The following is a 27,258-nucleotide window of genomic DNA, read 5'->3' on the forward strand; positions in this document are numbered from 1 at the left end:
GGAGTACATCCAAAGGCCAAAACACTATTAGACAGGTTTAAAATAAAGGCATTGGAAGAATAACTCATTGTTTATCTAATTTGATGTGTTCTTGGAAAAAGATGTTATCGAGAAGGTTTTGTTGATGGCTTTTACTTTTGAATGCTGGCTGAGTGACTATTCTGATCAGGAATCTCAGCTGGATGTAAGAGCAGAGAGTTTCTTTGTTGGCCAAGAGGACATTGTGTTCCTGAAAATGGAGTCTGACCATCTGATGTCTGACAGCCAGCATCCATAAAGCCTGCTTCTCCTCCTCCTCCTCCTACTTCATAGAACTTTCTCAGTCTGTATCCTCTGTTCCATTTTACACTTTAGTAAAGACCACGAAGTGGACCTCGGCCAGAAATTATTTTAACCATCCTGACTGTGAGCTCAAGGTCTCAAAGACCAACTCCAAACATGATTGGGAATACCTCCAGCCACTTTGCAACAGCAGAAGTTCTTCACAATTTCCTGACCTGCTGAAGTTAGGTGCCAAGTCCCTTAAAGTAACTCATATTGTGGTCCTGTCCTGCAGCTGATTGCTTGCTCTTCATGGAGTGATCTGACTATCCAAATTTGGGAAATGGACACTGTATCAGTATAGGGCTGTATAGCATCAGGAAAGGGTAGATGATAGCATAGTAGTAACATCAGGAAAGGGTAGATGATAGCATAGTAGTGTTAGGTAAGGGGTAAATGTAGGGGACTGGGTGGGTTGCGCTTCGGCGGGTCGGTGTGGACTTGTTGGGCCGAAGGGCCTGTTTCCACACTGTAATGTAATCTAATCTAATCACTAGTTCGTAATCCAGAGGCCCTGGACCTTCTTGAGATGTGACCTCAAATCCCACCACCAAAAAACTCGTGGGATTTAAATTCAATTAATAAATCTGTAATTAGAGCTGGTCTCAGTGATGGCCACATAAAACCATCATCAATTGTTGTAAGAACCCAACTGGCTCACTAATGTCCTTTGGGGAAGGATGATTATTCATCCTTACCCAGTATGGACTACGTGACTCCAGACCCACAACAATATGGTTGGCTCTTAACTACCTTCTGACATGGCCTAGCAAGCCTCACAGCTCAAAGGCAATTTGGGATGGGAAACAAATACGCAGCCCATATCCCACAAAAGAGTATAAATCGCTGCTTCTGATGCTCACATCTTCTTAAGATGGTGTAGCAGAGACCTGCATTAGAACCAGCTGACAAACAGCTCTATCTCCAACGCTCACCCCAGGAGAATGATTGATTTCTGCAGTGCTGTCTCCCAGCATCAATCACATATCATGTTGATGCCTCAACATGGACATTTGCCCAGAGCTGTTCAAATCGCTGTACTGTGCATTCCTCAGAGTTTCAGCTCAAACCAACTGTTCATATTCCTGTCAATGGTCAAAATTCACTCCACAGGCAGTTATACCTCGAAAGCTAAACCACTCTAATCTCAAGAAGACACCTTTGCCATTTGTAACCATTTCCATTCCACATTACTTCCCATGTTCCAGCCAGTTGGAAAACCCAAAATCTGACTCCCATCCGGACTCATACATTGGGTATTGAGCAAGCAATCAGACCTGACTTATCATGTTTTGAGTCTCTGGCAGCTGACTCAAATCCTTCAAGATTCCTATTTTTCTCTTCTTCTTAAGTTCCACAGTTAAGATTGCTCACAGGACAGATTGTGTGCAGTTTTGGTCACCACATTATAAGAAGGATGTGGAAGCTTTGGAAAGGGTGCAGAGGAGAGTTACTAGGATGTTGCCTGGTATGGAAGGAAGGTCTTACGAGGAAAGGCTGAGGGCCTTGAGGCTGTTCTCGTTAGAGAAGAAGGTTGAGAGATGACTTAATAGAGACATACAAGATAATCAGAGGGTTAGATAGGGTGGACAGGGAGAGCCTTTTCCAAGTATGGGGACAGCAAACACGAGGGGACACAACTTTAAAGTGAGGGGGGATGTCAGAGGTAGTTTCTTTACTCAGAGAGTAGTAAGAGTATGGAATGCTTTGCCTGCAATGGTAGTTGATTCGCCAACTTTAAGTGCATTTAAGTCGTCATTGGACAGGCATATGGACGTACATGGAATAGTGTAGGTGGGATGGGCTTCAGATTAGTATGACAGGGCGGCACAACATCGAGGGCTGAAGGGCCTGTACTGCGCAGTAACGTTCTATGTTCTATGACAGATACAGTTCCAATGTTAGCCCTTTTGAAAAAGTATACTACAGATGACATAAATTCACAGTCGCTGAACCACAGATAAAAGGGGCAAACCAGCAACACAAAATGGGCTGGTAATGAATTGGCAGCTGATCTATACATCTGATCTCCTTTCTGCTGAAGTTCACAGAACAATGGTTCAAATAAAAGCAAAATGCAGCAGGAAACATTGGAAAGCTGGAACAAAAATGTAAGGTACTGGAGAAACTCAACAGGTCTGGCGGCATCTGTGGAGAGAGCAACAAAGTAATCGTATCGAGGCCAGTATGACTCCTCTTCAGATCTGAACAATGGTTCAAACTCTCTTTAAATGCATATTTACTGGACTTTGTCACTTTTATTTGGTTTAAACTAACAATCTTGGCAATGTTTTCATGAGTGGAAAATGAAAACCGATACAATGTATATAAACAGTTTCTGCTTCTCTGTGAGCCTCTTTTGCGATGCTGACGTAAATCATTTTCACCCCCAAAACAATTTATCCTTGTAAAACTTCACCCAAATTTGTTTACTGTAGTTTTGAAAGTAGGGTGAATGGTGGTTAGCAGCAAAGGCTAAGCAAGGTTAGAACCAAAGCCTTATTGCAATCTTGTTTTTCCATCATGACATGCTTTGTCAACAAACAGGAAACCTCAAAAATAGTCTGATTACACTTCATTTTTGCAGTCACACTAAATTTTCACCACAGGTTTCGTGCATCTTATCCTATTTCCATCAGATTATGCTAACCGGACTTGTTTAAAAGTGGCAGGTTGGAGGAAAAGTAGTTTGCTGACTTACCCCTCAAACTAGATGTTTAAAGGAATTGCCACTTTCACCCTATTACCACTTGCCTTATGCTTTTTAAATGCAGGGGTTTAGAACCATTTTCTGGGAGCAGGCATTATTTGTGACACTCCTCTTGCTCTGATACCATACGGATCTACACAGTTGCATTGGAGATTAGACAATATTAACCATAACCCCCTGCCCCCATTGGTATTGTCCATCCCAGGAACAGAATATAATACAAGATACTGCACTAAATACCTCCTGTCAGCCTGATAGGAGAACAATTCAAAAGTAATTGGATCTTACTTTCTTGGGACCGCCAGTAAATTTCTCTTCAAATGAGGCCAGAAAACCAATACAATTTACGGTTGCTGCCACCTACTGGTCAGGCAAATAAATCACTTCATAAAGGTTTGGGTGTTGGCTTTATCCAGTCGAATTGAGTTTTGTCAGGGTCCTGAGAAGTTGGATTTAACCAGGAAGCTTAATTACAATGCAACACCCACTGCCCTGCAAAATAATTAATTAACAGGGCAAGACATAACAATATTGGTCTGAGTGTGGTGTGCATTTCTGAAGAAGTTATAATGGACTCGAAATGTTAGCTATGTTTTTGAGTTTGTTTCAGACTTCCAGCATCTGCAGTATTTTACTTTTAATTCAACTGAATGGATTTTGCTCAAATTGAAAATAAAGGGACAGGAACCTGTGTCGTTGGGCTTATAAAAGGAATTGAAACCTGGGGCTTAGGATGTTAAAATATAACAAACAACATAGGAAAGAAATTACAAATAGAATTACCTGACCACTCATTTGGCCAAAGGCTCTTTGAAAGTGAATGTGCGACAGCCCAAACCCTATTCCTGCAGAATTTGATGAACGTTGAAACAAGTGGAAGATAAAAGGAATTAATTCGAGAAGCAGTAGTTACCTGACATCAAGTCTGAGTTTGAAAACTCTATAGATTACAGGGTGAAGGAAAAACTGTATGAGGTATATAGTAGTATGGGAAATGAGTTTATAGTAGTATAGGAAAATATAAGTAAGACCGAGAGATAGATGGAAGAGCTCCTCAGCTAAATACAGTGAGCATGCTGGAAGAACCAGGGATTGATTCTGCTTCAAGAAGATATACTAATGAAAGAAAACCAGCCAAAAAAAAATATGAGGTAAATAAAGAGAAAAGAATTGGGTGTTGGATTATTTTATTAGCTGATTGTTACATTGAAGTATCTATTTTTCATTACATTCTTACTGTTGTGTTATGAAAAATTATTTGCCAACATCATTTATGACAACGTAATACTACAATGTTGGTTAATTTGTACAGGACAAAGCTTTTTAGTTTAAATTAGTTGTTTGATTTGGGTAAAATCACTGGAACTTTAATTACACAATAATCAACTCATTAGTCTACATTATATTTTTATACGACTGAGTTTTAGTAATGGTGCTCCACACAAGCGGTGTTAAAAATACATAGTAACTAACATCAATGTGTGACTGTAATTGGTGAGATGAACAGTGTAATTATCTTGAGAATGATGCCAACTTCATTTTCAGTTACTGTTGTTCTTCATTCCAAACAATATTCCTCTAAAATAGAAACTTTTGTGACATAATGTTGGTCCATCTTAATAAAAGCATCCATGTTTTTTCTTTAGAAACAAAGCGAAGTGATTTGCTGTATGGGAAATGCTCACTTCTGAGATTATTGTTTTTCATTGGATCCCTGTGAAAAATGGCAATAAAATATATTATTTTAAATTGAACCCAGACCATAAGAAATAGAATAAGAGCAGGATGTTTGAACCTGAAATTTGTTCCACCATTCAATAGGATCATGGCTGATCCAAAATTCCTCATATCCACTTACCTGTGCTTTCCCCATAACCCTTGATTCCCCTACTGATCAGGAATCTACCTATCTCAGTCTTAAATGTGCACAGGGACTCTGCCCCCACAGCTCTTATGACAAGTATTTCAGAGACTCACACACCTTTGGGAGAAGAAATTCCTCCTCATCTCAATCTTAAATTAAGATTTACACTGAGACTATGTTATCTCGTCCTAGACTCTCCCATGAGGGGAAACATCTTCTGAACATTTATCCTGTCAAGCCTCTTAAGAATCCAATAAGTTTCAATGAGATCATCTCTTATCCTTCTAAACTCCCAGTGAGTATAGATCCAACTTATTTAGCCTTTGCTCATAAGACTATCCCTCCATACCAGGGATCATCCTTATGAACCTTCTCTGAATTGCCTCCAATTAAATAAAATCTTTCCATCAATAAGGAGCCAAAACTGCTCACTATACTCCAATACAGTTGCAGTAAGACTTCCTTACTCTTATACTCCAACCCTCTTCAAATTAGGGCCAATATTCCACTAGGCTTCCTGATTACTTGCTGCACCTGTGAGTGAGCTTCCTGTGTTTTGTATAAATATCCCCAAGTCTCTTGGTGTTGCAGATTTCTACAGTTTTTCTCCATTTAAATAATATTCTGTTCTTTTGTTCTCCCTTCCCAAATGAGCAGCTGCTTATTTTCTGGCATTATGCTTCGTTTGGGTAAAAACAATGACTGCAGATGCTGGAAACCAGATTCTGGATTAGTGGTGCTGGAAGAGCACAGCAGTTCAGGCAGTATCCAAGGAGCAGCGAAATCGACGTTTCGGGCAAAAGCCCTTCACCAGGAATAAAGGCAGAGAGCCTGAAGGGTGGAGAGATAAATGAGAGGAGGGTGGGGGTGGGGAGAAAGTAGCATAGAGTACAATACGTGAGTGGGGGAGGGGATGAAGGTGATAGGTCAGGGTGGAGGGTGAAGTGGATAGGTGGAAAAGAAGATAGGCTGGTAGGACAAGTCATGGGGACAGTGCTGAGCTGGAAGTTTGGAACTAGGGTGAGGTGGGGGAAGGGGAAATGAGGAAACTGTTGAAGTCCACATTGATTCCCTGGGGTTGAAGTGTTCCGAGGCAGAAGATGAGGCGTTCTTCCTCCAGGCGTCTGGTGGTGAGGTAGCGGCGGTGAAGGAGGCCCAGGACCTCCATGTCCTCGGCAGAGTGGGAGGGGGAGTTGAAATGTTGGGCCACAGGGCGGTGTGGTTGATTGGTGCGGGTGTCCCGGAGATGTTCCCTAAAGCGCTCTGCTAGGAGGCGCCCAGTCTCCCCAATGTAGAGGAGACCGCATCGGGAGCAATGGATACAATAAATGATATTGGTGGATGTGCACGTAAAACTTTGATGGATGTGGAAGGCTCCTTTAGGGCCTTGGATGGAGGTGAAGGAGGAGGTGTGGGCACAGGTTTTGCAATTCCTGCGGTGGCTGGGGAAGGTGCCAGGATGGGAGGGTGCGTTGTAGGGGTGTGTGGACCTGACCAGGTAGTCACGGAGGGAACAGTCTTTGCGGAAGACGGAAAGGGGTGGGGAGGGAAATATATCTCTGGTGGTGAGGTCTTTTTGGAGATGGCGGAAATGTCAGCGGATGATTTGATTAATGCGAAGGTTGGTAGGGTGGAAGGTGAGCACCAGGGGCGTTCTGTCCTTGTTATGGTTGGAGGGGTGGGGTCTGAGGGCGGAGGTGCGGGATGTGGACGAGATGCATTGGAGGGCATCTTTAACCACGTGGGAAGGGAAATTGCGGTCTCTAAAGAAGGAGGCCATCTGGTGTGTTCTGTGGTGGAACTGGTCCTCCTGGGAGCAGATGCGGCGGAGGCGGAGGAATTGGGAATACGGGATGGCATTTTTGCAGGAGGTAGGGTGGGAAGCGGTGTAATCCAGGTAGTTGTGGGAGTCGGTGGGTTTGTAAAAAATGTCACTGTCAAGTCGGTCATCATTAATGGAGATGGAGAGCTTCAGGAAGGGGAGGGAGGTGTCAGAGATGGTCCAGGTAAATTTAAGGTCAGGGTGGAAGGTGTTGGTGAAGTTGATGAATTGCTCAATATCCTTGCGGGAGCACGAGGTGGCGCCAAGTTTGCCAACCTTGCATCATTTACTGAACCTATCAATATCTCACTGTAAACTTGGTCAATTTTACATCTTAAGATCCTGGCCAACTATAAGATCACAGTGGGTGAATAGAAGCACTTCTCCTTGTTGGAGGGTTAGATGCCATTTGGAGCACAAATTCCTAATTTTTCTGAGTTTTAGCAAAGAATACCTTTCTGACTGCTGAGAAGCACCTAGGAATATACAATAATGATCTCCCTTGTAGTTATATGATTCAACTAAAGTGGAGAAATGTTCTAATATGCTGAAGTAGGAAGTAATTGGATTCCAGTTAGAAAGCAGCAACATTTCCCATTCTCTGGGTTGCTAAGATGATCATGCCAGTCAATAGCATTCGCACACTTTCTGTTGCAATAGTTAAAGAGAAAGAGCAAACATCTTTGAATTTAAACTCCAGGCTGGATAGACTGGGATGTTTTTTTCCACTGGAGTGTAGGAGGTTGATGGATGACTTCATAGGGGTTTATAAAATCATGAGGGACATGGACAAACTGAATAGTGAAAAGGTCTTTTCCCGAGGGAGTTCAAATCTAGGGGACTTTTTATTTAAGGTGAGAGGAGAAAGATTTAAAAAGGGCATGAGGGGCAATGTTTTTGCATAGAGAATGGTTCGTGTGTGGAATGAACTTCTGGAGGAAGTGGGAGGTGCAGGTACTCTGCAACATGTAGAGGACATTCAGATTGAATAGAAACGATTTGGAGGGATAGGGGCCAAATGCAGGCAAGTGGAATTAGGTTAGTTTGGGAACATGGTCAGGTTAGATTAGATGGACCAAATGGTCTGTTTGCATTCTGTATGACTCAATGATTCTATGTGAAAACATCACAAGAAATATCCAAATGCATTGACCTTCACTTTTCTCTTAGCGTTACTGAAGTAAGATAAATATAATTTCACAACGAGTAAGTAAATGCACCAAAGAAACTAAAAAGCATGATCCATATGAATTTTTTGATGGAATAAATAGGGAGTAATTTTCCACTGGCAAGAGAGTGAGTAACTAAATTGTAAAAGAAGCAAAGAAGGCACTTAGTTGACTGCATCCATCTGCCAAATTGTGCAAACTCAACATTATTACAACAATGCAATTCTTCCCTGATCTCTTTTTTTAACAAGTTTTCAACCAAAAAGCTGAAAAAAAAATATTCTTGTATAACCCATATCCAATAACATGATCTGAAAACTCAGAACAATTATGACAATTCCACCTCAGCAGCTGAGGCAGTCCACGATGTTATAAAATGCAACAATGCTCTAAATAAAACAATCAAAATCAATTCACCCTATCTCCTAATCTTAATAGAGTCATAGAGTCATAGAGATGTACAGCACGGAAACAGACCCTTTGCTCCAACTTGTCCATGCCGACCAGACATCCTAACCTTATCTAGTCCCATTTGCCAGCACTTATCTCATATCCCTTGAAACCCTTCCTATTCATATACCCTTTTAAGTGTTGTGATTGTACCAGCCTCCACCACTTCCTCTGGCAGCTCATTACATACTCGCACCACCCTCTGCATGAAAACGTTGGCCTTTACGTCCCTTTTAAATTTTTCCCCTCTCACCCTAAACCTATGCCCTCTAGTTCTAGACTCTCTCACCCCAGGGAAAAGACCTTGTCTGTTTATCCTATCCATGCCCCTCATAATTTTATAAACATCTATAAGGTCACCACTCAGCCTCCAATGCTCCAGGGAAAACAGCCCCAGCCTATTCAACCTCTCCCTATAGCTAAAATCCTCCAACCCTGGCAACATCTTTGTAAATTTTTTCTAAACCCTTTCAAATGGCACAACATCCTTCCGATAGCGACCAGAATTGCATACAATATTCCAAGAGTGGTCTAACCAATGTCCTGTACAGTGCAACATGACCTCCTAACTCCTGTACTCAATGCTGTGACCAATAAAGGAAAGCATACCAAACATTGCCTTCACTATCCTATCTATCTATGGCTCTATTTTCAAGGAACTATGAACCTGAACTTCAAGGTCTCTTTGTTCAGCAACACTCCTGAGGACCTTACGATTAAATGTATGAGTCCTGCTCTGATTTGCTTTTCCAAAACTCAGCACCTTGCATTTATCCAAATTAAATTCCATCTGCCACCTCTCAGCCCATTGGCCCATCTGATCAAGATCCCGTTGTACTCTGAGGTAGCCTTCTTCCCTGTCTACTACACCTCCAACTTTGGTGTCATCTGCAAACTTACTAACTATGTTCACACCCAAATCATTTATATAGAACATAGAACATAGAACAATACAGCACAGAACAGGCCCTTCGGCCCATGATGTTGTGCCAAACATTTGTCCTAGCTTAAGCACCCATCCATGTACCTATCCAATTGCCGCTTAAAGGTCGCCAATGATTCTGACTCTGCCACTCCCACAGGCAGCGCATTCCATGCCCCCACCACTCTCTGGGTAAAGAACCTACCCCTGACATCCCCCCTATACCTTCAACCCTTCACCTTAAATTTATGTCCCCTTGTAACACTCTGTTGTACCCGGGGAAAAAGTTTCTGACTGTCTACTCTATCTATTCCCCTGATCATCTTATAAACCGCTATCAAGTCACTCTTCACTGTCAATAGGGGTGGTGCCAGGGGACTGGAGGATGGTGAATGTTGTGCCCCTGTTCAAAAAAGGGAATAGGGATAACCCCGGGAATTACAGGCCAGTTAGTCTAACTTTGATGGTAGGCAAAGTAATGGAAAGGGTACTGAGGGATAGGGTTTATGAGTATCTGGAAGGACACTGCTTGATTAGGGACAGCCAGCACGGATTTGTGAGGGGTAGGTCTTGCCTTACAAGTCTTATTGAATTCTTTGAGGAGGTGACCAAGCATGTGGATGAGGGTAGAGCAGTGGATGTAGTGTACATGGATTTTAGTAAGGCATTTGATAAGGTTCCCCATGGTAGGCTTATGCGGAAAGTCAGGACGCATGGGATAGTGGGAAGTTTGGCCAATTGGAAAGAGAACTGGCTAACCGGTCAAAGTCAGAGAGTGGTGGTAGATGGTAAAAATTCAGCCTGGAGCCCAGTTACAAGTAGAGTTCCGCAGGGATCAGTTCTGGGTCCTCTGTTGTTTGTAATTTTTATTAATGACTTGGAAGAGGGAGTTGAAGGGTGGGTCAGTAAATTTGCAGATGATACGAAGATTGGTGGAGTTGTGGATAGTGAGGGGGGCTGTTGTCGGCTGCAAAGGGACTTAGATATGATGCAGAGCTGGGCTGAGGAGTGGCAGATGGAGTTCAACCCTGTCAAGTGTGAGGTTGTCCATTTTGGAAAGACAAATAAGAATGTGGAATACAGGGTTAACGGTAGGGTTCTTAGTCAGGTGGAGGAACAGAGGGATCTTGGGGTCTATGTTCATAGCTCTTTGAAAGTTGCCACTCAGGTGGATAGAGCTTGTAAGAAGGCCTATGGTGTATTAGCGTTCATTAGCAGAGGGATTGAATTCAAGAGTCATGAGGTGATGTTGCAGCTGTACAGGACCTTGGTAAGGCTACATTTGGAGTACTGTGTGCAGTTCTGGTCGCCTCACTTTAGGAAAGATGTGGAAGGTTTGGAGAGGGTGCAGAGGAGATTTACCAGGATGTTGCCTGGAATGGATATAAATGATGAAAAGTAGTGGACCCAGCACCGATCCCCTTGTGGCACTCCACTGGTCACAGGCCTCCAGTCTGAAAAACAACCCTCCACCACCACCCTCTGTCTTCTACCTTTGAGCCAGTTCTGTATCCAAATGGCTAGTTCTCCCTGTATTCCATGAGATCTAACCTTGTTAACCGGTCTCCCATGGGGAACCTTGTTGAACACTTTACTGAAGTCCATATAGATCACATCCACTGCTCTGCCCTCATCAATCTTTTTTGTTATTTCTTCAAAAAAGTCAACCAAGTTTGTGAGACATGATTTCCCATGCACAAAGCCATGCTGACTATCCCTAATCAGTCCTTGCCTTTCCGAATACATGTAAATCTTGTCCCTCAGGATTCCCTCCAACAAGTTGCCCATCACCGACGTTGGGCTCACTAGTCTAAAGTTCCCTGGCTTGTCTTTACCATCCTTCTTCAATAGCGATACCACGCTAGCCAACCTACAGACTTCTGGCACCTCACCTGTGACTACTGATGAAACAAATATCTCAACAAGGGGTCCAGCAGTCACTTCTCTAGTTTTCCAGAGTTCTAGGGTACACTTGATCAGGTCCTGAGGATTTATCCACTTTTATGTGCTTCAAGACATCCAGCACCACCTCCTCTGTAAGATGGACATTTTTCAAAATGTCACCATCGATTTCCACACATTCCATATCTTCCATGTCCTTCTCCACAATAAACACGGATGCAAAATACTCGTTTAGTGTCTCCCCCATCTCCTGCAGCTCCACACAAAGGCTGCCTTGCTGATCTTTTGAGGGGCCCTATTCTCTTCCTCGTTACCCTTTTGTCCTTAATGTATTTGTAAAAACCCTTTGGATTCTCCTTCACCCTATTTGCCAAAGCTATCTCATGTCCCCTTCTTGGCTTCCTGATTTCCCTCTTTAGTATACACTTACAGCCTTTATACTCTTCTAAGGATTCACGCAATCTCTCCTGTCTATACCTGACATATGCTTCCTTCTTTTTCTTAACCAAACCCTCAATCCCTCTAGTCATCCGAGATTCCCCACACCTTACCAGCCTTTCCTTTCACCCTAATAGGAATATACTGTCTCTGAACTCTCGTTATCTAATTTTTGAAGGCTTCACATTTTCCAGCTGTCCATTTATCTGCAAACATCTGCCCCCAATCAGCTTTTGAAAGTTCTTGCCCAATACCGTCAAAATTAGCCTTCCTCCAATTTAGAACTTCAATTTTTACATCTGGTCTATGCTTTTCCATCACTATGTTAAATCTAATAGGTCTTGTAAAGATCATTATTATTATCATTTGACTGTGGAGTAAAAACAGTCTGCTTTAAACCATGGAAATGTTTGTAAACAGTTGTTTGCAGTTTTAAAGAAACAAGTTACTGAAATGCATTGGGAGTTGTATCTCTAATGTTGCCTTATTGAAGTGGTGAGGAAGTATTCCAGAAAGAATAGCACCACCTATCGGTGCAGTTTCAACCACAGACAATCTTTTGATTAATTTTCCAATTGAGGCCATTGCTGTGGGCTCAGGAGGACTCAGCATAGTAACAACCACTTGATTAGTCCCTCGGCTGGTGGCCACAGCCTTAGCTACGGACAATATAGCAGAAACATCCAGTCTGTGAAGAGAAACACTCTCTCTCTGTCTCCCATCTGTATAAAGAAGTAAGAGAATATCCCTAGTCAGCTCCCTTCCTCCACCTTTTCTCTAAGTTGTTCTCTCTGTAGTTGCGTTACCGTAGTGTTTCTCTCCCTCCTCCTTTAACCAAAGAAAAGGCAGAGAGAGAGATGAGCTGTTAGGAAGTTTGTTAGTGGTTTAGAAACAGCAGACCCGCAGCAATGTGCATCATCTTGACCAGAAAAGATGGCAGGGACTCTGGGAAAGCTTGTGATTTGTGAGGCATCTAAGATATGGGATCACAAGATACCCAGGAGAGTCATGAAGTGCCAGAGAGTAGCAGTCCTTGAACAATATGCAGCTAATTTGGAGCAGTGACTCTCTTCATTACACACCATAAGAGGAGATAGGTTTCTGCGATAATCATACCAGAGAGCCATCACTCCACATCATGACAGGCAGGCACACAGAGGCATGTAGAGATGGCAGCAGAGTGGGTGACCATTTGTCAAAAAGAAAAGAGATAGCAGGTCCAGGAAACCCAGGACTCCTTGGAACTGTTGAGGGTTATTTAGAGGGTAACCCAAGTGAGTCAGAGATGGATAATTCGAGGGAAAGCCACAGGACCATGGTGCCCGAGGCCACACTGGGAAAAGAGAGGGAGGCTGGTGGGCAGATTGGAAAGGTAGTTGTAGCGGGTGACTCAATAGTTCAAGGGATAGACAGTCTCATTTGCAGCTGAGACATTAGTCCCCTATGGTCTGTTGCCTCCTGTGTGCAGGGATTCAGGCCATAACAGAACAGATGAACTTCTGGAAAGGGAGGATGAACAACCAGTGATTGTGGTTCATGTGGAGCCAAGGTAGGGAGAGACAGCTTGGAGAACATACAGGATCAGGTTCAGGAGTTATGGAGCAGTTTCCAGTACAGCGAACTAATTTCAGAAATATTACCTGTGCCACGAGATTCACCAGTTTTCACAAAGATTGGGGAGGTTAATATGTGTCTTGAGGGATGGTATTGAAGGGAGGGGTTTGGATTTTTGGGACATTGTGATCACTTTGGGAAGGGAGAAAGCTGTTCAGAACAGATGAGCAGAAATGGAAATAACCCCCTGGCTGAGAGAGTAAATAATGTAGTGGGGGTAGATTTAAAATTGTAAGGCAGGGGAGTGGTAATACTAATGGGCCTAGTTTTGGAAGTCCTCGTGAGGTCAAAAGAGAGAAGACGGGGAACAGGAAGTGAGGAAAATAATGCCTTATGGTTCTATTCCATAACCAATTGAAGAAGGAGCAGCACTCCAAAAGCTAGTGCTTCCAAATAAACCTGTTGGACTATAACTTGATGTTGTGTGATTTTTAACTTTGTCCACCCCAGTCCAACACCAGCTCCTCCACATCATGAGGAAAAGAAAGTAGTGTTGACAGTGTTGACAGTGAAAAGAAATGTTCACCTTCCAATGGGCAAGAAAGAGTTAAGGGCATGGTTAAACCGTATGTATGAAAATGCACTGAGTGCCGTAAACAAAATTGGAGAACTGGAAGTAAACCTTGTTCTGGTGGATGTGGCTTAGTAGCATTAACAGAATTGTGGCTCAAGCCACAACAGAATAGGACTGGATACTTAACATTTAGATCAAAACGGTTTGGGTACAAAGGGAGGAGGTGTAGCAGTCTTGATCAAAGATAATATCAACGTCCTGGAACAAGATGCAGTTCCTGAGTTGGAATCAATATGGTTGGAGGTGAGAAATGAGAAGGGAGCGGTGACCTGGTTGGGTATTTATTGTCGACCTCCAAATACTGGGGAGGAAGTAGAAGAGACCATTTGTAGGCAGATTATGGAAACAGGGCAAGTAGTTATGTAATGGTTGATGATTTCAATTACCCCAGAGTAGATTGGGAAAAAGATAAAGTGTGGGAAACAAAGGGGGAGAAATTCCTGCAATGTGTACAGGAGAACTTTCTGGAACAGTACATTTGCAGTCCTATCAGGGGGGAAGCTATGCTGAATCTGTTCCTAGGAATGAAGCTGTTCAAGTTGAGAACATCAGAGTGGGGAGGATTTTGGAACCAGTAATTATAATAAATTAAGTTGGAAAAGGAAAAAAACAGTCAAGGATTAAAGTCCCAGAGTAAAAAAGGGCAGGTATCAGGGGTCTAAATGTTGAACTGGATTTGAAACACATTTTGGTGAATAAAGGATTGGAAGAAAAATGGGCGATTTTCAAGACTGAAATGAATAAGGCACAAGGTAGGCCCATACCGTTGAAAAATAAATTTGAAGCTAGAGAACCAGAATGACTAAGAATATTGATGAGAAAATAAAGAAGAAGAAGGAGGCATATGATGCATACTGGAATAGATTAGATTCCCGACAGAATGAAAACAGGCCCTTTGGCCTAACAAGTCCACACCAACCCTCTGAAAAGTAACCCACCCAAACCCATTACCCTACCCTATATTTACCCCTGACTAATGCACCAAACACCATGGGCAATTTTGCATGGCCAATTCACCTGACCTGTACATCTTTGGATTGTGGGAGGAAACCAGAGCACCCGGAGGGAACTCACACAGACACGGGGAGAATGTGCAAACTCCATACAGACAGTCGCCTGAGGCAGGAATCGGACTCAGGCCCCTGGTGCTGTGAGGCAGCAGTGCTAAGCCACCATGCCACTCCAATAGTAATAGCAATAGAAATCAGGAAGAGTATCTCAAATGCAGGAGAGAGCCTAAGGCTGGAATGAGGAAGGCTAAGAGGAAGCATGAGGAATGAAAGGCAGGCTGTCCTAAAACAAATTGAAACATGTTCAATTAGAAAAGATTAGTGAAGGACAGAGAGAAGTTCATAAGTAACTAGCAGGGTTAAGCTGCTCACTGAAGCAAAGGGTGTGGCAGAGGTATTAAGGTACAACTATTTTGCTTCTGTCTTTATTAAGTTAGAAGATGGTGACAATGTCCCAGTTGAAAATTTGGGTATTGAACAACTGAGCAGTGCAGTGATAGATAAAGAAGAGGTGTTAACAAGGCTGGCAGCACTCCAGGCAGAGAAGTCGCTAGGCCCAGATGCATCCTAGATTGTTGAGAGAAGTAAGTGAGAAAATTGTTGAGCCATTGGCAGAAAATTTTCAAGCCTCTCTGTGCACAGGATTAGTCCTGGGGTACTGGAGGATTGCAAATCTGATGCCATTGTTTAAGAAAGGAGAAAAGGGTAACCCAAGAAACTAGAGATCTTTCAATTTGATATCAATAATGGGAATAATGGGGAAACTGATGGAGGCCGTAATATGGGATAAGATAGATATACACTTAGAGAAAAATAAGTTAATACATGACAATCAACATGGCTTTGTCAAGGGCAGGTCGTGTCTGACAAAATTTACTGAGCTCTTTGGCAAGGTGACACAGGTAATGGATGAGGGTAATGCTATGGATGTTATATATCTGGACTTTCAGAAAGTATTTGATACAGTGGCATATGGCAGGTTGATTAGCAAATTAGAAATATTTAGGATTGATGTGCCCTTGGCAGCATGGATAGAAGATGGCTAAAAGATAGGAAACAGAGAGTAGGATATAGATGAGCATTTCTAAAATTGAAGACAAATTAAAATTAGTGTCTGCTGGGGATCATTGATGGGATCCTTGCTTTTCTGATTGATATAAATGATTTGGATATGGGTGTTGTGGGCAAAATGACTAATTTTGCAGACAATATTAACCTAGGGAGAACAGTGAATTGTGAGGGTGATACTGAGCAACTTCAGAGGGACAATGACAAGTTGGCCAAATAGATAGGAGCCTGGCAGATGAATTTCAATGCAGTAAAATATGATATAGTACATTTTGGTAGAAGAAATGTGAGGAGAAAATATTCCAATGGTACAACCTTGAGATTAATACAGGAGCAGAGGGACATCAGGGTTCATGTACATAATCCTCTGAAGATGGCCAGGCAAGTTTGAAATTGTTAAGGAGGCTTAGAGGCAGTGTATAAAAGCAAGGAAGTGATGCTACACCTCTATTAATCATTGCTGAAAATGTGTTGCTGGTAAAGCACAGCAGGTCAGGTAGCATCCAACGAACAGGAGAATCGACGTTTCGGGCATAAGCCCTTCATCAGGATTCCTGATGAAGGGCTTATGCCCGAAACGTCGATTCTCCTGTTCCTTGGATGCTGCCTGACCTGCTGTGCTTTACCAGCAACACATTTTCAGCTCTGATCTCCAGCATCTGCAGACCTCACTTTCTCCTCTATTAATCATTGGTCAGGCCACATTTGGAGTATTGTATTCAGTTCTGGGCACCTTATTTAAGGAAGGATGTTGAGGCCCTGATAGAGTGCACAAGAGAATGGTAAGGTCCAAGGGAGTGTTGCTGAACAAAGAGACCTTGATGTGCAGGTTCATAGCTCCTTGAAAATGGAGTTGCAGGTAGATAGGATAGTGAAGAAGACGTTTGGTATGCTTTTCTTTATTGGTCAGAGTATTGAGTACAGGAGTTGGAAGGTCATGTTGCGGCTGTACAGGACATTGGTTAGGCCACTGTTGGAATATTGTGTACAATTCTGGTTTTCCTTCCTATCGGAAAGATGTTGTGAAACTTGAAAGGGTTCAGAAAAGATTTACAAGGATGTTGCCAGGTTTGTAGGATTTGAGCTATAGGGAGAGGCTGAACAGGCTGGGGCTGTTTTCCCTGGAGCGTCGGAGGTTGAGGGGTCACCTTATAGAGGTTTACAAAATTATGAGGGGCATGGATAGGGTAAATAGGCAAAGTCTTTTCCCTGGGGTCAGGTAGTAGACAGCATAGGTTTAGGGTGAGAGGGGAAAGATATGAAAGAGACCTACGGGGCAACTTTTTCACACATGTATGGAATGAGCTGCCAAAGGAAGTAGTAGAGGCTGATACAATTGCAATATTTAAGAGGCATTTGGATGGGTATATGAATAGGAAGGGTTTGGAGGGATATGGGCCGGGTGCTGGCAGGTGGGACTAGATTGGGTTGGGATATCTGGTCGGCATAGACGGGTTGGACCGAAGGGTCTGTTTCCATGCTGTACATCTCTATGACTCTATTAGAGAAATTGAGCTTATTCTACTTGTAACAGAGAACATTAAGAGTGACTTGGTTGAAGTGTTCAAAGTTATGAACTATTTTGACAGGATAAAAAAGAATATTCTGTTTCCACTATTTTGTATGTTAATAACGATGGGTCACAATTTCAAGATGGTCAGCAAGACAGCTTCGTGTGACATGAGACCAAACTTGAGTTGTTAGGATTTGGAATGAGCTGCCTGGGAGATTGCCAGAGGCAGATTCCATAGGAGGGTCCAAAAGAGAGATGGATATATATTTGAAAATGATGAATTGATAGGGCTAAGGACATAGGGATAGAGAATGGGGTGAGCTGGGTAGCTCTATCAGTAGCTAGCACAAGCATGATGGGTCAAATGGTCTCTTCCTGTACTGTAAAATTCTATGATTCTATGAATTTCTGCAAATGTCCCGTTAAAAGGAAAAGGGGCACCGAAAGAATTAATCCTCAACCAGTGAGCATTAGTTTGAGAATGTGTATCCATGGCTTCCAAGAAAATTGAGTGTGAATTTTTAGTGCACTACCCCAATGAGTAAATATCCTTTAAAAAAATTCCAGGATTTCAATTCACTTCTTCACCAAAAGTAACCAATTCTTTCGTTCCCAATGTTTGCTTCAATCTGTCCATTAGTTTTAGAGAAATGTTATAAGCAGACTGACAGATTGAGGTGAAAACATTACCACCATTAACCTTCACTGGCACAGGTAATAATAAAGAAAATACACACAGGCACACCTAATCTCTTATGCTCTGGAATACGTTGTCAAAAAAGGGATTGTTGGTAACTTTTAAAAGGGAATTGGATATAAATGTAAAGAGAAAGTATTCATAGAATTTCTATAGCATGAAATCAGGCCATTTGGCCCATTGAGTCCACACTGACCTTCCAAAGAGCATCTCACTCAGACCCATCCCCCTAACCCTGCAGTCCCCATGGATATTCAACCTAACTGGCACATCCCTAGACATTAGGGGCAATTTAGCCTGGGCAATTTAGCCTGGCCAATACACCTGTCCTGCACATCTTTGAAATGTGGGAGGAAACCGGAGCACCCTAAGGAAACCCACGGAGAAACAGGGAGAATGTGGAAACTCCATATAGACAGTTGCCCGAGGAAGGAATCAATTGAGTCTGTGGCATTGTGAGGCAGCATTGCTGACCACTGAGCCACCATGCCAGTTTATTTGGAAGAGTGTGGACTAATTGAATAACTTACAAACAACTGGCACAGGCAAGTAATTACCTTTTTCTTTGTGTTATGATTCTACAGTATCAAAATAGTTTTCCTTATTTGAGAAGACAGAAATTGTATTAGTGCTTTTAAAGGAAAAAATGCTAAATATTTTACCTTTAAGAATTTCCATTGACAATGAGAGGAACGATATATTCTGTAAGAAACATTTTTCCAAACAAATCTGGTTAAAACATTTTACAGCAAAGCAAAACACATTTTTTCTTTATCGCATTTAAATTTGTTGAAGATTTCTAAAGATATTTTCATTAAAAAGTGGACCGCAATTAACACATTGACCACAATGAAAGCATTGAGGAGAAAGTGAGGTCTGCAGATGCTGGAGATCAGAGCTGGAAATGTGTTGCTGGAAAAGCGCAGCAGGTCAGGCAGCATCCAGGGAACAGGAGAATCGACGTTTCGGGCATAAGCCCTTCTTCAGGAATGGGGAAAGTTTGTCCAGCAGGCTAAGATAAAAGGTAGGGAGGAGGGACTTGGGGGAGGGGCGTCGGAAATGTGATAGGTGGAAAGAGGTCAAGGTGAGGGTGATAGGTCAGACTGGGGTGGGGGCGGAGAGGTCGGGAAGAAGATCTCAGGTTAGGAAGGCGGTGCTGAATTTGATGGATTTGACTGAGACAGGGTGGGGGGAGGGGAAATGAGGAAACTGGTGAAATCCGAGTTCATCCCTTGTGGTTGGAGGGTTCCTAGCCGGAAGATGAGGCGTTCTTCCTCCAACCGTCGTTTTGTTGTGGTCTGACGATGGAGGAGTCCAAAGACCTGTATATCCTTGGTGGAGTGGGAGGGGGAATTGAAATGTTGAGCTACAGGGTGGTTGGGTTGGTTGGTCCGGGTGTCCCAGAGGTGTTCTCTGAAACGCTCCGCAAGTAGCCGGCCTGTCTCCCCAACCCAACCACCCTGTAGCTCAACATTTCAATTCCCCCTCCCACTCCACCAAGGATATACAGGTCTTTGGACTCTTCCATCGTCAGACCACAACAAAACGACGGTTGGAGGAAGAACGCCTCATCTTCCGGCTAGGAACCCTCCAACCACAAGGGATGAACTCGGATTTCACCAGTTTCCTCATTTCCCCTCCCCCCACCCTGTCTCAGTCAAATCCATCAAATTCAGCACCTCTCCGCCCCCACCCCAGTCTGACCTATCACCCTCACCTTGACCTCTTTCCACCTATCACATTTCCGACGCCCCTCCCCCAAGTCCCTCCTCCCTACCTTTTATCTTAGCCTGCTGGACAAACTTTCCCCATTCCTGAAGAAGGGCTTATGCCGAAACATCGATTCTCCTGTTCCCTGGATGCTGCCTGACCTGCTGCGCTTTTCCAGCAACACATTTCCATCTCTAGGTCTCCTGAGCCAAGTTGCACTCCTCATGCATGATGCAGCCTGGAGTTATGGAAAGTGATGACAGAGTCTCCCATTTCTATCTGACCAGAAATTTCCCCAAATTTTACAAATGGGGGTTATTAGAGAATAATTAATACCCAACCTACTTGTCTGCCTAATGTCTGCACTTTCCAAGACCATCAAGTCTGAGAGCAGGTCTTGAATCCAGAGTTTCTGGCTCAGAGGAAGGAATGCAGCATTAGACCTCCCAATTAAACATCTGTAAATGATTAATAGGCTTAGGACTGTACTTTTAGAAATAAAGACACCAAAAAAACTGGTAACATAAAAGAGCATCATCAGTGTCTTTAAAGAGAAAAGACAGGTTGATATTCTGGTTGGGAAGAAGTTGCATTTGTATCATGTTTGAAAGCATCAGGAAATTACAAATAATTTTGCAGTCCATCACTTTTGAAGTACAATTTTTATTATATAAGAAAGCTTATGAAAACCAAATTGTGCACAACAACTTACCATGAACAAGACAGAAATGAATGGTTAATCTAATTAGGTGGGATTGGCTGAATGTTGGTCAAACATTGGTCAAAATGAATATCTCTTTAAATAGTATCACCTGAGTAAACTGGCAGGCTGTTAATCTGATATGTCTTTTCTCATTGTAGGCATTTGGGGGATATTTCTTTACAGGCAGGACTTGAAACCAAAATTGTGGCTCAGAGGCAGGGACACTACCACTGTTTCACAATTGCCCGTTTTGTCTTAGTAAGTGTTGTCAGACCTTTTTTTGTTTAGTGACCAATTTCCTTTCTGTCAAAGGTTTGCAGTTTTTCAGGGCGAGGCATTGCTGTTGCTACTGCTGAATCATTTGGAATTAATGTGTTGGGCTTCAGAATTCATCATTTTGTGATTATATTAGACTTAATATTACAGTCCCCTGGAGTTGGATGGCAGTTGAGCGGTGGGGCAGATATAAAATTGCACTGATGCCATGCTCATTTCCTACTGATATTTTACCCCTGTCAGGGTAGGAGCTAAGTGCCCCCCCCCCCCACCATGAACCAATTAATGGCCACTTAAGAACCTCCACTCACTGTCACTTCATTTGAGGCAAGGAGTGTGGCACCAAGTGTCCAAGTTGTCAGGTTAAAACTGGCCAGGGTAGGGGTATTGTGACTGCTGATTGGCTCCTTGTTCCCATCAGAGAATTCCACCTCCACCTCTCCATCCCCACAACCACCTCCAGCACCAGCATTCCCCTGCATCCCATCGCGTTACCCTTAACTCTCACAGTGACGATTCTGAATCCCATACCCTCTCCCTTGGCTCTGGCAAGACCACAGAGTCACCTGGAAGTACAGGTTCCAGACTCCTCGACCTCAACACTGTATGCAATCCCAGTTGTGGCCACTGCACCCAATGGCATAGTTGTGCCAAGAGATTGGCCAATCATTTGCTTGACTGACACCACTCAGAGGCAGAACCTCTTCTCCAATAAAGCTAAAAGACTGCACAAAGACAATTAATGATCAGGCAGCCATGGAAAGCAAACTGATCAAATATGGGAAGGTACTTGTGCAGGATCCGAGGATCCCAACCTCTCCTGGACTTAAATGCAGCTCAAAAAGCTTTACCTTCTTTGGCTGGCTGTCTTACAAATTCAGTGTCACTGGGTGAAAACCCTGCAATTTCTTCCCTAATTATCTACCTAGAACAAATATACAGCAGGAATTCAAGAAGGCAGCTCACCATCACTTTCTCAAGGGCAACTAGGGATGAGCAATAAATGTTAGTCCAGCCCGTGACACCCTAGAAAGCATCAAACTTCTTGAGTGTCCCTCGACAATTAGACATAAAGATGCATAGACCAGTTTATTATATAGCTCATGCAGCCATGACAATGAAATCAAAACAGACTTGTCCTCACCTTTTAAACTTTAGCAGGCTCAATACAATTATCAACAAACCCAAAGCTAGTAAAAAGGCAAACAGATAATAGTTTTCATGTATTTTCCCTGAAAAACAAAACAATTTTTTTTCTTTAGCATCATTATTTTATGTCTAATTTCCTCCTCCAAAAAAGTTACTTTGAGGAACAGTTCCACAATTACTCATGTGTGCATCAGTAGCCAACTCAAACACAAAGTTACACATAGTAAATTTACTTTCCACATTCATCCACTTTACAGTAGGATATTAGTGGACCAGAAGTGTTTCCCTAACCTGGTATCATTTTTATTAGGACAAGTTCAAATCCTGGCTGAGATCAGTTAACTCAAAAGAGAGCAGGAATTAAACCTGGAACCCTTGTGGAACTTTCTTGCTTCATTATCATGCCCAAACATTTGCCAGCTAAGCTATCAGGAAAGCAATATATTTTAGTTATATACAAAAATTACTTTGCCAAGTTTAGAAACATGGAACTGTTTTGCTTTTGAATATTACAATCAATACAAAACCAAACAATTCAAACCAATATTAAAAAACAAACCCACTAATGACGTAAATAAATAATAATGAATAACTAAGCTAAAAAAGGAAAATCTTGTCAATAATAATATCGATAATAAACATAACATGGCTCAGCAAAGCAAAGCAATAGCCCTCGATCATCGAGAGCGTAAGTTTATACATATTCATATGTTCGTAGTTCCTCCCCTCTAGATACCAAATCAATTACATAGAATTGCCATGGCTATATAAAGGCTCTTATTAGTATGGCGGACAAATCTGAACCGAGGTGGTCCAAAATGGTTACCACGTCTTATAGAAATTTTCAGTTTTATGGTGCACCATACTCGTAAGAAAGTCCAAGGGGATGTCCCATGATTAGCTTATGCCAGCCTGCCAGCCCCAGGGGATCTTCCACCACCCGCCCTAATACAATGTTTGTTCAAGCACAAAAAGTGAGGATGCTGAAAAGCCTGTTTTGTGTACACCTAATGAAAGTGAATTACCAAAGCCAGGAAGAAGAGATACCAGGTCCATCTCCACCTCCGTTCCCAAGGTCTTCTCTATTTCGCCTACCACAGCGCTCCAGTATGCCCGCAGTCTGTGGCAGGATCAGAGACAATGAGTAAGCGTGCCCATGCTCACTCTTCATTTAGGACATATTGGAGATGCTCCTGCTTTAAATTTAGCGAGGTGGTCTGGGGCTAGATGGACCTGTTGAGAATCTTCAATTGCATGGCATGAGTCCTGTCGCAAATCAAGATCCTTCTTGCGTTTTCGCAGATATCCTCCCATATTTCAGAAGAGATCTCAACGTCCAACAGCCTCGCCCATACTCTACTGAGCCATTCGGTCTCATCTGAGGGAACCTCTCCCAATAGATGATAAATGATTGACAGATAATGTGTCCTCAGCACTTAACACACTCTTCTCCATGTCAGACCTTTACGGATCAGTTAGAAGTGTGGTCTCTTTTTGTATGAAGTTTCTAATTTGAAAGAAATGAAAGAAGTCCCTACTGGGCAATTCATATTTCTGAACAAACTGGTCAAAATACATTGGTATGTCCCCTTTGAATAAATCACTCAGACAAAACATGCCCCCAGCTGCCCATAGTTTAAACCCAGAGTCTATCATCCCTGGCTGAAAGCCCGGCAAACCAACTACGGGTATCAAAAATTGTGTTTTGTCAATATTGCCCTCACCCTAACACATTGCCCTCCACGTCTTGACAGTATTGATGACAATGGGACTATGGCATTATTCCTTAACTGTTCTCATTTTGTCTAAGATTGTGTGATCTCTGGTCTTCACTATATGTTACATTTGTTGGAGTTGTTATAGGCTGGGGAGGTTTAATGCATAAGGATCTAAATCATGAAGCAGAGTTTACAGGATGGAAGCATGGATCAGAAAATTATGGCCAACATGTGGCTCAGTGGTTAGCACTGCTGCCTCACAGTGCCGGGGACCTGGGTTTGATTCCACCCTTGGGCAACTGTCTGTGTGGAGTTTGCACATTCTCCCCATGTCTGTGTGGGTTTCCTCCCACAATCCAAAGATGTGCAGGTTAGGTGAATTGGCCATGCTAAATTGCCCATAGCACTCAGCAATATGTAAGTTAGGTGCATTAGTTAACGGTAAATGTAGAGTAGAAAGGGAATGGGTCTGGGTGGGTGACGCTTTGGTGTGGACTTGTAGGGCCGAATGGCCTGTTTCCACACTGTAAGGGTTCTATGACTCTAACAGCAAGCTAATAAGAGGGCATCTTGCCTGAGATGCTTCAATGTCCAACTGAAGTGAGTGAGGGTCCCCCTGGGCCCAATCATTCACATAAGATAGCAATGAGCTTAACTGATAGCATTGATATCTCCTCCCGGTCTGTCAGGTAACTGCAATTTAGCCAATTTAATTAGGGGCTACTTGTGATACCAGATAAAAGAACTAAACCAGCTGTTCAGCCTTCTAAATGTTTGTTTAGTAAAAAGCAGAGGAAGCATTCACATAGGATACAACAGGCGGGACAGAATGTTCATGCTCATGAGGGCTATTCAACCTATCAATATCCAGCTTATCAAAAATGGGAGTAGTAAATATACCTAAGTAGAGAAAGCCCTTTACGACCATCTAAAGGGGAACTGAGACCTGCCCTCAGGATCAGGCACTCTTAGGAGAGCACCCATGAGCATGGCCTCTGACTTTGCAAAATTGATCTTATAACCTGATGCATTGTATCAGATGTAGAACTAAGACTGTTGGGTTTGATAAGAAGATGAGAATGTCATCCGCATACTGTGCGATTAGATTAGATTAGATTAGATTACAGTGTGGAAACAGGCCCTTCGGCCCAACAAGTCCACACCGACCCGCCGAAGCGAAACCCACCCATACCCCTACATTTACCCATTACCTAACACTACGGGCAATTTAGTATGGCCAATTCACCTGACCCTGCACATCTTTGGACTGTGGGAGGAAACCGGAGCACCCGGAGGAAACCCACGCAGACACGGGGAGAACGTGCAAACTCCACACAGTCAGTGGCCTGAGTCGGGAATTGAACCCGGGTCTCTGGCGATCTTATGGACTTCATCCCTACTTCTGGAGCAGTTATATTGGTATCCCTGCATATTGCCTCCGCCAGTGGTTTGATCACCAATGTGAAAAGCAATGGTGACAAGGGACAGCCCTGTCGACTGCCCCTACAAATATAGAACATAGAGTGTTACAGCACAGTACAGGCTCTTCAGCCCTCAATGTTGTGCCGACCTATGAAATTAATCCGATGCCCATCTAACCAACACCGTTCCATTATTAACCATATGTATGTCCAATGCCCATTTAAATGCCCTTAATGTCAGCAAACCCACTAGTGTTACAGGCAGGCCATTCTATGCCCCTACTACTCTCTGAGTAAAGAAATTACCCCAATCTCTGTCCTAAATCTATCATCCCTCAATTTATAGCAATGTTGCCTTGTGTTAGCCTTCACCATCTGAGGAAAAAGGCTCTCACTGTCCACCCTATCTAACCCTCTGATCATCTGATACGTCCTGATTAAGTCACTTCTCAACCTTCTTCTCTCCAACAAAAACAGCCTCAGTTCCCTCAGCCTTTCCTCATAAGACCTTCCTTCCATACCAGGCAACATCCTAGTAAATCTCCTCTGAACCCTTTCCAAAACTTCCACATCCTTCCTATAATGGGGTGACCAGAACTCTACGCAATACTCCAGGTGCAGCCTTACCTGTGTCTTGTACAGCTGAAGCATGATCTCGTGGCTCCAAAACTCAATCCCCTGACCAATAAACGCCAAAACACCGTATGCCTTCTTAACAATCCTATCAACCTGGGTGGCAACTTTCAGTGATTTATGCACCTGGACACTGAGATCTCTCTGTTTAACTACACTGCCAAGAATTTTACCATTAGCCCAGTATTCTGCATTCCTGTTACTTCTACTGAAGTGAACTACCTCATGCATTTCCACATTAAACTCCATTTGCCACTTCTCAGCCCAGTTCTGCATCTTATCTATATCCCTCTGTAACCCACAACATCCTTCAACACTATCTGCAACTCTGCCTACCTTAGTGTCATCCGCAAATTTACTATTTCTGCAAAATATTAAGATTGCTTTATTGTACACCATTGGTGAGAACCACAGCAAGACCCCCTCCCACCTGATGAAAGTCTCTCCTAGGCCTAACTGCTTCAAAATATGAAAAAGATATGGCCACAGGGCCCTTTTCCGAATCAAAGGAGATCACCAATCCCTGTACCGATCACTGTTGACATACTTGGATCACATTAAGTGATCTGATATTATCTGTCGATCTGCGACCTTTTATGAACCCTGTCTGGTCCTCCTTCATGACGGAGGGCAGTACAGTTTCTAGCCTTAATGCCAGAATCTTGGGTAGGATTTTGAAATCGACATTCAGGACTGAAATGGGTCTATAGGAAGCACAGTCCATTTTTAAGAATGAGAGAGATGTTCGCCTCTCTTAGAGGTGATGGGAGGAAGCCATGACTATGTAAGTCTTTAAACTGAGCATTGGCCCTGAAAAATACTTATAAATTTCTTATAGAACTCACTGGGGAGCCGACAGGACCGGGCGCCTTTCCATTCTGGAACTGCCTCACAGCCTCCTGCACCTCTGACAATGTGACATTGAGGAGAGACTGTTATTCAGGGGTCACTCCCAGAAGATCAAAATTCTTAAAAAATGACTCCATCCTAACCTGCCCACTCTCACAGCTTTCAGCTTGGTATAATTCAGAGTAAAATATCTGGAATGCTGCATTAATCCTTTTACAATCCTCGGTCAAATTTCCAGTGTCCTCCCTGATCAAGATAATGGCCTGGGGAGGGAGAGGCGGGGGGTGGAGGGGGGCACTCCTTTTCCTAGCAAGATATGCTAGGTACTTGCCCTGCTTATCCCTATGCTCAAACAGCCTTTGACTTGCAAATGTAAGCTCCCTCTCAGCTGTCCATGTGAGCATGGAGTTCAGCGTAGACTGAAGCGCCGTGATCCTCTGCAGTTTATCCAGTGAGAGCCTTTTCAGCTACTTTCAGACACATCTCAAGCAAACGCTGCTGCTCACCCCTCTGTTGCTTCTTACTGGCTGAAAAGGAAATAACCAACCCCCAGCATTGGCTTTAGCTGTTTCCCAAAGCATGGATGGGCTACTTACCGAGCATAGACCATTCGTTTGTTAAGAAGATATCGGCGAGCCTTTGGGCAATCTGTCTACCGTAGGGTGTATGAGACAATTGAAATCTCCTCCTACATTGATATGTAAAAATGTAAGGTTAACCAGTCT

At 43.1% G+C, this 27,258-nt stretch overlaps 1 protein-coding gene across 2 annotated transcripts in view; it reads right to left on the reverse strand.

The window, feature by feature from the left end:
- Positions 1–4,135: 4,135 nt before the first annotated feature.
- Positions 4,136–27,258, reverse strand: part of LOC122557517 (cytokine receptor common subunit gamma-like) — a 63,046-nt gene continuing 39,923 nt past the window's right edge. The window contains exons 6-8 of one of the 2 annotated variants that reach the window (XM_043705265.2): positions 21,908–21,995; positions 18,737–18,776; positions 4,573–4,745 (exon numbers count right to left, since the gene is read on the reverse strand). In XM_043705265.2, the coding sequence (XP_043561200.2) occupies positions 4,725–4,745; positions 18,737–18,776; positions 21,908–21,995 (149 nt within the window). In that variant the 3' untranslated portion in view covers positions 4,573–4,724. Of the gene's footprint in view, positions 4,746–18,736; positions 18,777–21,907; positions 21,996–27,258 lie in introns of both variants that reach the window. The other variant, XM_087991770.1, reaches the window with a different exon arrangement.

Source organism: Chiloscyllium plagiosum, unplaced genomic scaffold (assembly GCF_037043375.1).
Source record: "Chiloscyllium plagiosum isolate Xiang-an unplaced genomic scaffold, Cpla_swu_hap1 HiC_scaffold_11, whole genome shotgun sequence".
Classification (NCBI taxonomy): domain Eukaryota; kingdom Metazoa; phylum Chordata; class Chondrichthyes; order Orectolobiformes; family Hemiscylliidae; genus Chiloscyllium; species Chiloscyllium plagiosum.